The following is a 16,443-nucleotide window of genomic DNA, read 5'->3' as shown; positions in this document are numbered from 1 at the left end:
GATGGAATTACAGACGAATTGGTTAAATATGGAGGTGACCAATTACACCAAGTGGCTCATCAACTTGTACTAAAGGTGTGGGACAGCGAATCAATGTCTGACGACTGGCAAAGAGGGATTATCTGTCTCATACATAAAAAGGGAGACATCACACCGTGCAGCAATTATAGAGGTATCACGCTGCTGAGTACCATCTATAAGATATTCTCCGCTATCTTGCTAGGCCGAACAATCCCATATGCTCAGAAGATCATTGGCCCATACCAAAGAGGCTTCACTCCAGGCAAATCAGCGACAGATCAGATTTTCTCTCTGCGGCAAGCGATGGAAAAATTGTTGGAATATGGCCATCAGTTGCACCATCTATTCATCCACTTTAAAGTTGCCTATGATAGCATAGCCAAGGTAAAACTGTACAGGGCCATGAGAGAATTCGGTATCCCGACGAAATTGGTAAGTCTGACTAGGCTGACCTTGACTAATGTGCGAGACCAGATAAAAGCAGCAGGATCACTCTCAGCACCATTCGACATTAGCAACGGTCTACGACAAGGGGATGCCCTATCCTGCGTCCTCTTTAACCTGACCCTGGAGAAAGTGATTCGCGATGCAGATGTAAATGCGAGAGGCACCATCCTCTTTAAGTTCACCGAACTACTGGCTTACGCTGGCGATATTGACACTATGGGAAGAACAACCCGAGATATACAGTTTACCTTCATCCAGATCGCGCAGGCGACGTGAGATCTCAGGTTGCATATCAATGAGGGCAAGACAAAATATATGGTAGCAACGTCAGCACCAAAAACCAATCAATCAACAACATCAAACCGCACTGGTCAAACGGGAAGAATAAAGATAGGAAAATACAACTTTGAAATCGTTGTCTAGAGTCGAAAATCACAGCCGATAACAGCTACGACGATGAAATCCGCGCACGGTTGTTGGCAGCCAGCAGAGCCTATTTCAGCTTAAAAAAACTGTTCCGCTCGAAACATTTCACCATAGGGTCAAACCTCATACTATACAAGACAATGATCTTGCCAGTCCGCATGTACTCCTCGGAAACTTGGATTCTTAACAAGAAGGATTGTGAACTCTTGGCCGCGTTCGAGAGAAGAATCCTCCAAAGAATTTTTGGCCCTCTACATGAGGATGGACGATTCCGTAGCCTACATAACGACGAAATCTATGAGCGATACCATGACCGTCAGGTTGTGTATAAAATCCGGCTCAATAGGTTACGGTGGGCGGGTCATTTAATACGTTTGGATGAGTATGATCCAGCCCGGAAAGTCTATAAGGGCAATATCTATGGTAGAAAAAGAAGACGAGTCAGAACCTGTCTGAGATGGAATGATGGCGTAGGTCAGGCAGCCAGACAGCTTTTAGGGATAACGAATTGGTGGACCTGGGCGCACAACCGAGATGTCTGGAGTTCCAGATTAAAGCAGACCTAGACTGGATACCGGTTGTCGCGCCGTTGATGATGAACTTTCCAAATGCGTTTTTAATCAGGAGAAAGAAGCTGAAGAACCCGTTGTGCTAAGATGTTGATGAAATCTACACTCCCGTGGCTTAAACCTACTGAAGGAACAATTTCGTCGACGGTGAGCACAGGTCTCCCTCCGAAAGCTCCTTGATTGTACGGATGTTATCGTCTGTAACGGATGTTCAAGGATGCCCTTCGTGATTCTGATTTCCCACTGTTTCTAGTCCTTCAAAACAACTTTTATGCCACTCATACACGTGGATTTTAGCGCGAATTGCAGCCTCCAACGAGGCTTGATTATCAACTTCCCGTTTAATTTTAACTGACTCTCGTAAATCATGGAAGCGTAGGGAGGAATTTTGCTTGGTGTGCCTCCAAGACCGGTAAAAGTATTTGCTATGCGAATTCCATGAATCATTTTAAGAACAACGGTCGTATATAGAGTAAGAGAAGCAGGGAGCAAAATTTCGCGGTGATCTAACCACTGGATCAACTTCTGGCGGACGTATACGATAAATATAACAAGAACCTATGTACTGGAAAGCGAAATCGAACCACTAAAACAAGTTGATTTTTATTGTTTTATTGTATTAATTTATATAACGCTAAGACTAATACGCGTTATGCTAATAATAGGTCCAATCGCCCCAGATTTCTTTCAAAGCTAAAAACCGTTTACGCATGCCGTAGACGAGCTTCCAAATATTATCGTACAACGCATTTATTCAGTCTCACAAAAAAAGATCCCAAAACTCGGCCTTCACACGAGATGACCCCATGGCATAGCCTGTCTGTCCGTCTGTCATATGCAATTTTCTCCAAAACCGCTACATCTTCTGAAATGAAACTTGGTGGACACATTCCGTCTATGAAATCCCACGTATGCAATGAAAGGCATCATTTTGTGTAGAGTTTGAAACGGAGGATCCCGTACAAGCGAGGAGGGGATACCATTTTTTCTCTCTAAATATAGTAGTGTTGGTTGGCAATGTTGACAAGTAATAGTGAGATAGGACCCTGTCTCAGAAACTATCCAATAGGAAAATCTGAAAAAAAAATCATGAAGATGTTTTTATATAAAGTCGACGACTCAAAATATATCCGATGCTCACCGATTTATGTTCAAATAAAGTTAAAAACAGCATTGGAAATATATTATGATTTCCAATCACCATCTGGTGCGATATAGCCCGTCAGCAATACCTACGCGCTATCGTTCACGGTTACCTGAAATGCGCTTCAACTCCCTTCACGATTTCTTGCACTCCTTCTCTACAGTTCTGCGCCAAGTGTCCTGGGGGCGACCGACTCGTCGGCCAACTTCCGAGAGTGCAACATCCAGTTCGGTGTCATCGCCGGCAGAAACGACGCTTCCTAGATATACAAATTGATCGATGCTCTGCCCATTAACGAAAATAAGGAGAGTGCAATGACCCGACAGACTCAGAACCCTAATTTTGTTGATGTTCATCTTCAGTCCAATTCTGGCCATGGTTCATGACCACGTGAGAAAACAAACCGATGTCATCAACGTAGCCGAAATGTTCGAGGAAAGATGTCATCGACTATTGAATTCCTCCGCGTCTTCCATACAAGATAGCATGGAGAGAGACATCGATAATAGCAAATAATATCGACGACAAGATGCAACCCTGGCGGATTTCGCCTTGGGCCTCAATATTCTCTGAGATTTTACGTCGGTGACATTTATGTCGCCCTGACAATAGCTATTAATTTCTCCGAAATGCCTCTCCTACGTAGAGCAGATACACTCACTGTTCACACTATCGAAAGCTTTCTCGAAATCGATGAAGAAGAGGTGCAACGAAGATCTAAATTCCGCGCACTGTTCCCAAATGATCCGCAAGGTGTTGATGTGATCAATGCAGGATGATCCGGAGAGGAAACCAGTCTACTCTCTGTCGATTAAGTTTTCGAGATGTCCTTTGCTACGTTCCAGCATTATTGTCGGTATTGTCTTTAACACGGCGGGAAGCACGGAGACACCCCTATAATTGCCACAATCAAAACAGGTCCCCTTCTTTGGAGTCTTAACGATCGTCCCCTTCTTCCACTCTCTCGGATTCCTCAAATTTCCATATAACTCCAGTAACTGTATATAGATGGCCCAGCGGCTTTTCATCCACAATAGGAGGAACCTCACCGGATGTGATACGGTTAAGGACTATGGTGAAGTATTCTTTCCATCTCTTCAGTCGTAGTCGCAGTCAGCCAAATTTTATGACGCTCTTTCGGGACGTGCCCGACGACCTGCGCAGCACCCGAGGAAAGAGAATTTTTGATGGTGGTTAAGTGCTCATCCATATTTTCAGGCAGATTACACAATATATCTGCAGTCTGATCAGCAAGGTCGCTCTCCCAGTGTCTAGCCACAGTTGGATCCCACAAGCGGTCGATGTTGAACTTCAGGGCGTCGCAGCTCTCCAACCTTGCGAGGAGTGGCGGACCCAACAGAGAACGTAAGCGCGCATCAGATGGTGATTACTTTCGAAGCCGATATCAGTGCCCCTTAATCAACTGCTGATCGCGAAGTTGTCGTTTTGATTGCCCTTACGGTGTTCTTACCCAAATGACCTGATGGCAGACTCTATGCCCGAACAATGTGCTACCAATGACGAGACGGTGAAAGTTGCAGAAATCCATAAATCTCCTATTATTACCATTACGGTCGCAAAGACCGTGCTTCCTCCGAACAAATTTGCAGTCAGAAATCGGCTCTCAGGCCAAGAAAACGCACCTTACGGTAACCGTCAGAAACAATCCGATACCGGATTTCGCGGATACTGACTGTCCAGAGTACAAAAACACATTGCCACAAGAGGTAGAAGAGTACTCTTTAGAGTCCCGCCACCTTACTTCGCTTATGCCCAGAAAGTCCAGCTTATATTGTTGGAACTGCCGCTCGAGTTGGAAACAGCAAGCATTCTGAAGAAATTCGTTACCGTTGCCCAAGAGCGTAGGCATATTTCACAGACCAATTATAGTCCGTTTTCGATAGCCAAAAATCGTAGCCATGAGATCAACCCCTATCCGAGGCGTTGTTGACGCTTCGATTGCAATAAAGTTTCAAAATTTACAAGTTGCTAACCAACAAATTTCTATCTTTTTTAGTTGCCTGTTACGACAAGCAGGGAAGATTTTGAGTGAATTCGTAAGCCCCACCTCTAAGGCACTACACCAAAGCTTGTGCACAAACTTAGGCCGAAAACAGAAGATAACCTCGGCGCTATGCTATTCAATTTAGCACTTAAGTACGGCGTGAAGAGGACACATCAAGTTCACACAGATGGTGGTGTACGTAGATGATAATATCACGACGTGGACAATACTTTATGCCGTAAAAACAGTTCTCGACCTGGAGTCAACAGTAAAAGAGATCGGTTTGGGGGTTAAATAATAATAATAATAAAAGTTGTAATTTTTTATGGAGTTAAAATTGTTTAGGGGATGGTGCATGTACGCGGTACCAGGAACCTAAAATAGCCACACTTCCGTGCCGACAAAGCAAAGCAACTACTCTAGTAGGAAATTCTGCCTGTCTAGAGCGACAACGGAACAGACCAACTCAAATAAAATACTAAAATTCAACTTTGATCTTAGAAAAGATTTTTGCTAATTTAATAAACTAAAATATTTACATTTCTTAGAACTTAAAATTTTTCATTAAATTTTCACAAGACACGTCTCAATTTTTCTTCTTCTTCTTAACTTTCCTTCTAGTTATAAATACGTTTATGACGTTGTTATCCACTTTCTCAATCACATAATCACTTGATGCCATAGAAATATTGCGTTTCTCATATTGGGACTCATTCAAGCTGTTGTTAGGAGAAAATTTCGTCTGTAGTTCCGAATCGTGCAAGGAATTATTCTTATCATAAGTTTTCGGTGTGGACTGAATCGGGTTTGAGGTGCTTTCGGGTTTTTGCATTGGCGCAAATGTATTTGCATGTGAACTATTGTTTTCGGTTTCATTGAAATTGATTTTTTGCGATGGTGCATTGTTTTTGCAATCGCGAGTAGGAGAAGCAGTAGAAATCGTCGGTTTAGTCTTCGAAGATTCATTCGGGTCCCTAACTATTTTGTCGATGACATGATCGTTGCTTGTTCCAGACATTTTTGTTTTGGAAGATTCCCCTGCATTCATGCCATTCTGATTAGCTCTTCTTGTATTTCTTGTGTGGTTACCTTGAACAAGTGGCTTCTTTGTTACAGATGGCCTAGAACGATTAGTGTTACCTGATTTGATTGTTTTTTCTTCGTCATGCGGTGTTCGATATTTCTCTGAATCATCAACATTTTTTGATAATCTAACAATATTTTGATTGCTGTGTCCTTTAACATCGTCAGTATTGTTTCGCACATTTGCAGTAGGAAGCTCTAAGGCACAGCCTCTAGTTACGATTTGTACATCTAAAATTTCAATTTTATTCTTCTTTGAAGATTCCACACTTTTAGGATCATCCGATACTGTTTCTTCGCTAAATTTCGATAATTCTTGGTTGCCACTGTCACACTCTTTTGATTTATCCATTGAAATCATGTGATCATCACTCTTCTTTTCAGTTTCAGATTTTTCCAGATCACTACTATGCTGATCACTAGAACTCCAATTAAGGTCACGCATGAGCTGCTCAATAGCTGCTCGCTTCGTATCCATATCATTAGTTAAATCTAAACAGTTATCACCGTTATTTTGCTTCAAGCCCAAATCTTCACAAGTAGATTGCTTGGTTTCCGAACTATCTCCAGAATTAATACTTGGGTTAGATTTTTCGGTCGAAGACGAATATATTGCTGTATCAGAACCTGAATGAGAACTAATTTCAGTGCCAGCTATTCGGCTGCGTGATAAGGAATCTTTACTCTCTTCGAGGATGTTCTTTTCTAGATTTTGAATATTCAAGTCTGGCGCTGAGTTTATGGCGTGTCCCTCTTCAACTGTATTCCTTCTTTTTGGTGGCGGAAGTTCTTGTTCCAACGACTCATTTTTCCTTTTGGAATAATCTCCATTTTGCATAGTAGAAGTTTTCCCTACTGAATTCGCACTTTTGATTGCAGGTGGATACTTCTTTTCTATGTCAGAAGATTCTAAGCCGCTCTCGGGGATGCTCTCTTCTTTAGCATTCACGCCGTTTGCGCTAGCCGTTACTATATTTGTGATTAATTGCTCGCAACTATTTTGCTTCATCAACTGTGTCATGATTTTTTGTTTTTTCGTCGGATAATTCGAAGGTGCAGTTACATTGTCAATTGTGCAACTTGTGAAATTATCTTCACTTTTCGAAGGAATAATCGACTTATCTGACAAACTCGTAGTTGACGACTTATCTGACGAACTCGTAGTTGACGACTTATCTGACGAACTCGTAGTTGATGAACTGTTGATGCCACTGCTGCTTTTGGTATCCCTTTCACTGCGATTAGTGCCTTCACTACTGCTGTTACTCTTGGAAAGGTTGCTCATCGAGCGAAGGTCATTATCCGTGACGATAACTTTCACGTCTTCCTTTGTAATGACGCGATTTTCACCAAAGCTTAAATCTAAATTGAGTTTAAAATTTTTCTTCTCCTTTTGGACATTCATTTTCATTTGCTGATTATCGTTTTCTACACGCTTCTCACCTTTTACTTCTGTAGTGCTCGTATTAAAAGATGTATCCGAAATGCTAGAAGAACTTAAATTGAGCGGCTTGATAGGAGTGCTGCTTCTCTGCCCCAACGCCTCTCTAAACAATTCTTGTTTTAACTCCCGTGAAGTATCCAACGTTGATTTCTTTGCTGGAATTCTACGCTCGAATCCCTCAATTCGATGACCAACCAAAGCATTGTAGGGAGCTTTCTGTGTAGTTCGCCTCGGCTTTTTTGTAGTTTTTGGCTTTGTTGGGGTTCCTGCGATTTCATCTTCTGATGCGGGCACCGGAACAGGCGTTGTGTGATTGGCCAAGTATGTTTCGTAAGAGAGAAGGGCCGATGTGTTCAATCTGCCAGTTGATTCATTGAAGCTGTCGTTAGATATATCCCCCTTCGGCAAGACCCTGGCTGACTTTGAACTAGTATTATTTTTATTTTCAACAGTACCGCATTCTGTCTTAAATTTATCTGTTTGTTTACTAATGAGCGTTTCATTGCAAGTCTCAACAGACGCATCTAATGCTGGCATGCTTGGGGCTTCAAGTTGATTTTCGATAGAAAGTGGAGGTTTCAAGGCAGCTTTCAAAGAATTCGATTTTGTGTTTTCGCTGGATTGCCTGTCCCCATTCCTAAATCCATTCAGTTCCATTTCATCGTGATTATTCCTTTTTGCTGCAATTAGATTGTTCGTGTTATGATCAATCATTGCACAGTCTGCCGATGTGGCAAATTTCGCTTCACTAATTTGAACCTGGCTTGACTGCTGCTCCATGTCACCCAAAGGGGGTTTATGGCAACCACTAATTTGACCATTATCTTCATTTCCTTCAGAAGTTTCTATATTACAAGGCTTTACATTTTTCCCGGTGCTTTTTAAAGATTTCCTCTCCAAGTTTTTGAATTCAGGATTATTCACATCGTTTTGCTGGAGACAACTTGCCCTACTGGTATTCATGTTCTTATCTTCTCCAAACCCTCTCTTCTTCTCTTCATTGATATCAGTTATTTCGTCAGCTATCTCCTCGTTTGGAATTGCATGGGTTTCACCAATGTCACCCTTGTCCGTATTCACCTTTCCAAATTGTTCACACTGAGTTGTTTCGGAAGGCCTGTAACATTTATTACCTAATTTTTCATTTAATTTCCTTTCTTTAGTCTCATTTGGAATACATTGCTCTATGTGATTCGCGGGAAAAACTTCACATGCAGACGTTCCCGAGGACTCATTCGACTCCCGATTTTGGATGGATTGAACTTCAATAGAGGCGAGTTCTCGAACCAAGTCATAACTATCTCTATTTTGGTCAGACGACATTTCCTGTGATAAATTTTCCGAATGCCTTCTCGATGATTCAGAATGCCTATTGGATGTTGCCTCTTTATGATCTGAACAATCGTTCTCACCAATACTTACTGCAGTTTGTTTTTTCCGTGAGCCTAACCTCATTTCTGGTATTTCGAAATTTCCTGTGTTCTCTTCAGCGGAGATTTCCATTTCCAATTGTTTTCTGAGCGCATTTAGATGATCTTCACTATACTCGTCAATGTCTGCTTGATCTTTTCTTTCATTTTCAAAGTTTTTGCTGCTTTGGGGACCTTTGCTTTTCTCCTCGTTATATTTCATTCGTTTCGTTGAACTGAAATCACAAAGAAAATTCAACTGCTTACATGGATCAAAGAAATCCAAAGAAAATAATTATCCCATGAAGTTTGTTTCTATTTGTGTCACATTGAAAAGTATTTACTGTCTTACCTTTCAACATCATTCGTCTCCATTTTTCTTTTTGCATTTTTCGGTAACTGTTCATCATCATTGGACGAAGTTATGTTCCTCTTTTCTGTTGAATTTCGCTCAAAATCTACTTCTCTTCGATTTTCAGTTTGTTCTTTCGAGTTTCTGCGACTTTCTTCTCGATTACTATCTTTATCCATTTGTTTGTCCCGGCTTGAGTGTTCCTTATCTCTTCTACTCCCAGAGTCAGTTCTTCGTTCATTGCGATATCGTCCATCATCATGTGAGCCACGCTTACGATCCCCATTCCTATCGGTCGTGTTCGGGTGCTTAGAATAGTTTTCGTCATTTCTATCGCGGTTACGTTCATATCGGCGATCCGAGTAGGAACCTCGTGAATGATTTGTTCTGGAGTCATCACGACTTCTACCTTCTTTTCCATAACGATCGTTCTGTTTGTCGCGATCCCGATCGCGATCATGGTAGTCATGACGACGCTGTTCCCTCGAGTCTCTGTAATCTCGCCGCCTCCCATCAGTATCGTTCCGAGAATTTCTACTATTTTGACCCGAACTGGGTCTTCTATCCTCGTCTTTATTTTGCTCGCCTCCACGAGATCCAGAGCGGCGATTCTCTGAGCGAGAATCTTTATTAATACTCTGTTGATTTTTATTGTCTATCTCATTGTCATCACTTCTTCTGTGTTCACGTGCTCTGGGATTATCGTGCTGATATTTGTTATCTTTTGTCCTTATATCCTCTCGTAAGCTACGAGTATTTGTCATTTGTCTATTGTCATTTCTATCATTCGATTCATGTGCAATAATTTTTTCCCTTACAAACAAATTAAAATCTTCCCCAGTTCTGTTACTTTGCCCTAAATCAGCATGTCTACTATTTTCTCTAAAAGAGGGTTGATCATTGTAAGAACGGGATGCATTGGTGAAATTTTGTTTTTCAAAGGTGACTGGGTGCTTCTGTCCCTGAAAATTTGGACGAGCGTTAGTTGATTCCGATCTTCTGAATACATTTTCTTGCGGCAAATCAGGCCTGTGATTCGCTTTTCGGCGGAACAGCACATCGTCTCTCCTGTAACCAAAAAGATATTTCATTTCATGAACATATAGGTTTGCATAACATCAGGAAAAACAGTTCATATCAAATAACGTTGTTGAGAAATAGGACAATCCTTAGAAAAGGCGGTAATTTTGTTAAAAAAAAGCTTAAACAAATGTATAGAAACAAAAAATCCTGACTTTGATGACCATATACAAGCAAGCCACAAGACATAACGCGGTGTTAACAAACAATATACAGTAACCATATCTTATTGTTTGACAGCACTTCCTGCTACCTTGCATCCCATCAATTTACTGATTATAGGCGTGCGTAATAGCGTAGACGGAAAATAATATCTGAGCGAAACATATTTTTTATAGTTTCTAAAGTCGCAATTGATCCCAGGCTGAGTACAAATGAAAATGAGAAAAGTCTCTTCAGTCAGAACGATGTCAAGTAGATGTTTGTGAAACCCCCTCTCTATAAAATTAATCACCACATAAAAGTGCTCAACAGCAGAGGTTTGGTACACCAACAGAAAATCGTGAAGTATTTCACATCCTAGAGAAAGAACTGATAGATAAATTTCATAACAACAAATAAGTAATCTTACAATATACCACACAGTCTACCAATTAAAAAGTTGGACAGTTACGGAAATACACTTTCAAGTCAAATATCTCGACAACCAGCTTATGAGTTATGAAAGAGAAAATAATATTTCATCCTCAAACCGTCCGACATTTTTTTCATAGGGCGGGATACAGGGCCTATACTCCGAGGAAAAAGCCACTCCTCTTTCAAAAGAATATTAAAACAAGTCGGGAAACCGGAAGTTTGACGCTTCAGGTATAAATCGTTTTGTGTTTCTTTATGTGAGGAGCATAACGCAGTTCTACATTGGCTGATAGCATTGACTCGAGATTGTTCAGTTATGCCAATGGCAGTAACCTGCCTGGAACTGAGCGATTTAAATATCTCAGGTCAAGGCTATCAGCCAATGGAGAATTGCGTAAAGAAATTGCTTCACGAATTAACGCAACCTGGATGAAGTGGTATCCCACAACTGGTGTTCTTTGTGATCGACGCATCAGCGGACGTCTCAAATCTAAAATTTACTGCAATGTTGTCCGTCTGCCATTCTCTATAGTTCTGAGTGTTGGCCGACTATAAAAGACAATGAACGGCATCTTGCGATAATGGAGACGAAGATGTTGCATTGCACTGATGGCGTGACACGTTTTTATTACGTTCGAAATGAGAATATCCTCGATCGATATGGGGTTGCACCGATCGTGTAAAAACTGCGAGTGAGGCGTTTTCGATGGTGTGGTCACGTAATTCACGCTATCGAGAATTCATTTACAAATATTGGTGTGAACATCGAAGTTAATGGTAACCAACCAAAAAGCCAGTCGAAACAACGGTGGCTTGATACGCTGGATGGGAATTTAAAGGCCTCGCGACTACATCCTGATCAGGCATTTGATCAAATAAAATGGCGAAACCGATCACGACGAGCCAACCCCGCTTGAACGGGACAAAGACTGAAGAAAAAAAAAGAAGGAGCGACGAGTGCACGACCATTCCGTGTCACACAGCCCTCTATTTTCTAGAAAACGATTTAAATAAATCTTTTGATGGAAAGCCCTGTATTGGTAAAAGTCAACCTCATACACTCCACACGCCGAGTTTAATATTATTAGCAAATGCCAAGAATTTAACCTACATCGGATATAAACAAATCGGGAAACCGGAAGCTAGACGCTTCAGGTATGAAAGGTTTTGTGTATTTCTTTTATAAAGAGATTTGAGTGTGCATTTGTCCCATTAGTATGTAGCACGTAATATCTGCATATATTATGTGTGTTCAAAGACTTGAATTTGCACAGAAGCGGCAGCTTTGACCTATTATAACTTTGTTAGCAATAGTGCGATTTTCACCAAATTTGGTAGGATCATGCTCTATGCTGTAGCCTATATTACTGCAAAATTTCGCCAATTACTACTGTTTAAATTCGACGTAAAAGAATGTTACTCACTGTATGCGTCAGGGTTCACAATTCCCACCTTTCTACCAAATTTGGTGTGGTATCATCTTCTCCATTGTCGCAAGGTCCCTATCATTATCAATCACAAAGAAAGCCACTTGTGGAATGCCACTTTATCCAATTTGTGATACATAAGGTGACCTTTCCATTCTTGAATAAGTTGCTCGAGGTTAGCTTTGCTATGAAACACTAGGAAAACATTATCTGCATAGAGCACTGTATAGGGCGCTGGACGTTGGATGTCGGTTGATGAACAGCAACAGAGATATGGACCAGTTATCATACTCCCGCCACACTTCGATCTCTACTCTTCGGATCGGATTTAACCCAGCACACCAGTTCCTTTGGCGTTGGGTGTTACCGCAGAACATAGCAAATGAGTTTGTGACAAATGATCCAGAAACGCATAAAGGTCAAATGTCCATCTTACATTATGAAGATTTTCCAAGCGCATCCTTGACAATCGCATTCGCGACATAATTCCCAAGTCCAAGTAAAAAAAGATGGTTTGAGGTAACGTACTCTATACTATGCTCAATTGAACATAAATAAAATGCTAAGATCAGGGAAAGAGATAAATAGAGTATAGTTGGAGTTACTCCACTCTCTTGGTGACAGGAGCCGTGACAGGCCGACCAAGAAAATGCATACCATGTCGTTACAAATAAGATGATCGGGTTGAGTCACAAGCCTCGGAGAAATGCTAGGGCATCCACCTCAGTCGACGAGGCAGGACGGGCCCGGGCCTGTCGAGAAATGGGCAAGGGTGGTTCTTGACGCATGGACGGCGTCAGGACGTAAGCAAATTAGTTCGAACAAAACGAACAAAATAAATACGTGTCTGGTACCCTAACTGGAAAGACCGAGGAACTCGCAAGGGCCCTTCGGAAAAGGCGCATTGATATCTGCGCTTTGCAAGAAACCCGATGGTCTGGTGCCAAAAGCTGCGACATTGAACGCGAACGCGGTAAAAATGGCTATAAACTTCTCTATTTTGGTAGTCCACACACTCAATATGCATTGCCATCTCAGAGGACTTCCGTGATGCCATTAAAGAAGTCGAACGATTTGATAATCGGCTGATGAAGTTCACCATTATATCAGCTGATCGCATTATTCACTTCTTCACCGTGTACGCATCACAGACAGGTCGACCTGATGCCGAGAAAGATGCCCTCTGGCGACCTTAATGGTCATGTGGGTGAAAAGGCAGACGGTAACAGATACCATGGGGGAAAGGGGTTCGGAGCGCGCAATGGGGGTGGCGAGCGTATAATCGATTTTGCGGACACCCATAACATAGTACTTATGAATACATGGTTCATAAAACGATTGTCTCATCTTCCTACATTTTATAGTGGGAACAGTAAAACACAAATCGCCTATATTCTCATAAGATACCGACATTTTACCGCTACTGAGCGGACCATTACAAAAATCTTTACGATAAACTGGACACTGGGGATGAGAATACTTCGAACAAATTTCAACTGAAGAATTTGCTCATCCTCCACTTCCACAATAATTGCCGACAATAATTGCCAGTTCCACCTGTCAGCGCAACTGAAGTCGAGGAGGGAATAAAACGGATGAAATCGGGGAAAGCCACAGGGACTGACGACATCGCATCTGAGCCCTGGAAAGCGAAGAACTGGGAACCAACACTGTTGCTCAGTGAATTCTTTAATCGGGTTATTCAGGAAGGAGGATCTCTAACCCATTTGACCGGCAAGAAAGTACCACTGTTCTAATATGGAAAAAGAAAGGTAGTCCAGCAGAATGTTCAAATTATCGTCCAATACGGTTACTTTCCCATACCATGAAGATTTTTGAATGCATTTCTGACAACCGTATTCGTGAAATCGTTGAATCAAGCCGGATTTGTCAAAACTGCGGAACTTCGGACGCAATACACGCTTCGCGGTTACTCATGGAGAAACACCGTGAGAAGCATCGCGCCCTTTACATTGCGTTTCTAGATCTAGAGAAAGCGTTTGACCGTGTGCCACACGAACTCATCTTTACGACAACACAGTGTTAGAAGAACTCGTGCGTTGGGTTCAATTGCTAAACCACGACCCGAAAAGTAAAGTTCGAAGTATGGCGGGTGCTTCAAAACCGCTTCGTGTCTCTGTTGGTATTCATCAAGGAAGCGTTCTTTGTTATGGACACCAACACACGGGATATCCAACGTCTAGCGCCCTACACACTGTTTTATGCAGATGATGTTTTCCTAGCATCTAATAGCAAAAATGATTTCGAGCAACTTATTCAAAAATCAAATGATCACCTCATGCAACACGGTCTCAAATTGAATCTATACAAAACTGAATTTTTGACGGCTGATCCCCATAAGCACACAATCACTGTCAGCGGCAATGATCTGCCCAGAACTGAGCGATTTAAATACCTTGGATCAACGCTATCAGCCAATGGAGAACTGCGTTATGAAATTGCTTCACACATTAACGCAACCTGGACGAATTGGCGTTCCACAACTGGTGTTCTTTGTGATCGACATATCAACGAACGTCTCAAATCTAAAATTTACCGCAATGTCATCCGTCCTGCCGCTCTCTATAGTTCTGAGTGTTGGCCGACTATAAAAGACAATGAACGGCGTCTTGCGGTAATGGAGACAAAGATGTTGCGTTCGACTAGTGGCGTGACACGTTTTGATCACATCCGAAATGAGGATATCCGCGATCGACATGGGTTTGCACCGATCGTGGAAAAACTGCGAGATAGGCGTTTTTGACGGTATGGTCACGTAATTCGCGCTCACGAGAATTCACTTGCCAAGATTGGACTGAACATCAAAGTCGATGGTAAACGATCAAAAGGCAGACCGAAACAACGGTGGCTTGATACGTTGGATTGCACCCAGATCAGGCATTCGATAGAGCCAAATGGCGAAACCGATAACGACGAGCCAACCCCGCTTGTAAACGGGACAAAGGCTAAAGAAAAAGAAGGAGCTGGGTTTGCCAAGAGCTGTGGAAGTATTAACGCACCAAACTCTTCACATTGCTATCCCTGATCTAAAGAAGACGTTTGACGGCGTGCTACACAAACTCATCAGGTATGTACTGTCAGAGCCGCTTGTGCACTGAGGTAAATTACCCTACTGCGAACCGAAGAACGAAGTTCTTTGACGGTGTTCATACGGAAAGTGCCCTCTCGCCATTCCTCTTCGTTCTTGTCAAGGAAGCTGCCACCCAGAACATCTAACGTCCGAAGCCCTAAACAATGCTTTTGTAGATGGTGTTATCCTCGGCTCTACATCCAACTTCAAGAACTGAACCATTAAAATATATCCGTTCAATGGTTTCACTGAAGGTGAACTCAGCCATGACATTTTTCCACGCATCAGCAGGATCGATGTATCAACGAACATTTGATACCCAAAATCTACCGCGATGTCGTTCCTTCTATCGCCCTCTATTTTTCCAAGTGCTGACCAGCCACCAAACAAAATGAACGCCGCCCCACGGTAATTAAGACGAAGATGTTGTATTTCACCAGTCGCATAACATGTTAGGATCACGTATGAAACGAGCATATTTACGTTTGACACGGAGTTGTAGGCGTCTTCGATAGGATGGACATGCAATCCGCATTGATGCAAACCAGCTGGTTAAGATGGGCTTAGACGTTCAAGTTGATAGTGAACGACCCAAAGAAATAGCTTGATCCGCCAGATGAGTTAAGAATTTCTCAACTCTATCCACACCGAGCATATAATTTAGACAAGCCGATTCTGTTAATAAATGGGATAAAGGCTAGAGTAGATGGTTGGGCTGATGACTCGAAATTTTTGCTCACCAGAAAGCCGTTAATATTTAACCAGAATGCGAACATGAAAAATCTACGAAAGAACTTTACGGATACCACCCCATACACTGAAGCCTCAATAAACATAACGGATAACAACTTTACTCGGATCCAATACATACTCTTTGCGAGCCTCTGCAATTTTCGCATCCTTTCTTCTGATTTCAGCTCTTGCCGTCTCGAGTAGGCTCTGGAAGCTCTTCTCCAAGTTGTTAATGGAATCCTGTAGCTCTTCATTGCGCTCTTCTAGTTCACTTATTCGCTTCAAAGCAGCCGTCAATTGTTCTTGGAGCTCCTTCTGCGCGTTTGCTGCCTGCAATGCATACAGGGTAGTTGTCAAATAGTAGAGAAGACAAAAGTTTCCTAGGCTGCACGTACCTCATCATATTTAACCTTGTAGTCGAACTCCTCCAAATCGTCATAAATATCAAATGCATCGTCTTCCATGGTGGGTAAATTGCAACGTCCAAATACTGCTAATACGGTTTCACAACATTTTCCCCGATGTTTTTCCGGGAACGGCAATAAAGCACGAAGTTTGCCGCCTAAACACAACCAGCTGATAGAAGCGACAGCATCAATTGACAGTTGCTGTACTGAATAATGAGGAGACAGTTTGG

The 16,443-nt window shown here is 42.1% G+C and overlaps 1 protein-coding gene across 1 annotated transcript; it reads right to left on the bottom strand.

Annotated features, from left to right (window-relative positions):
- Positions 1-5,096: 5,096 nt before the first annotated feature.
- Positions 5,097-16,394, bottom strand: LOC119655182 (serine-rich adhesin for platelets). Its single transcript, XM_038060939.1, has 4 exons — positions 16,202-16,394; positions 15,946-16,136; positions 8,901-9,968; positions 5,097-8,784 (listed from the first exon to the last, which is right to left on the bottom strand). The coding sequence occupies exons 1-4, from the start codon at positions 16,268-16,270 to the stop codon at positions 5,199-5,201; spliced, it is 4,914 nt and encodes a 1,637-aa protein (XP_037916867.1). The 5' UTR covers positions 16,271-16,394; the 3' UTR covers positions 5,097-5,198.
- Positions 16,395-16,443: the final 49 nt, after the last annotated feature.

This window comes from Hermetia illucens, chromosome 4 (assembly GCF_905115235.1).
Source record: "Hermetia illucens chromosome 4, iHerIll2.2.curated.20191125, whole genome shotgun sequence".
Taxonomy (NCBI): domain Eukaryota; kingdom Metazoa; phylum Arthropoda; class Insecta; order Diptera; family Stratiomyidae; genus Hermetia; species Hermetia illucens.
Note: the sequence above shows the minus strand (reverse complement) of the source record. Positions and strands in the feature narration are given on the sequence as shown.

Bases quoted from the DNA above. Each gene is read 5' to 3' on its own strand.
- LOC119655182 (XM_038060939.1), bottom strand. From the start codon at position 16,270: ATGGAAGACGATGCATTTGATATTTATGACGATTTGGAGGAGTTCGAC. The intron at 16,137-16,201 runs GTACGTGCAGCC...TATGCATTGCAG, and splicing joins ACAAGGTTAAATATGATGAG to GCAGCAAACGCGCAGAAGGA. The intron at 8,785-8,900 runs GTAAGACAGTAA...TTGTGATTTCAG, and splicing joins GAGACGAATGATGTTGAAAG to TTCAACGAAACGAATGAAAT.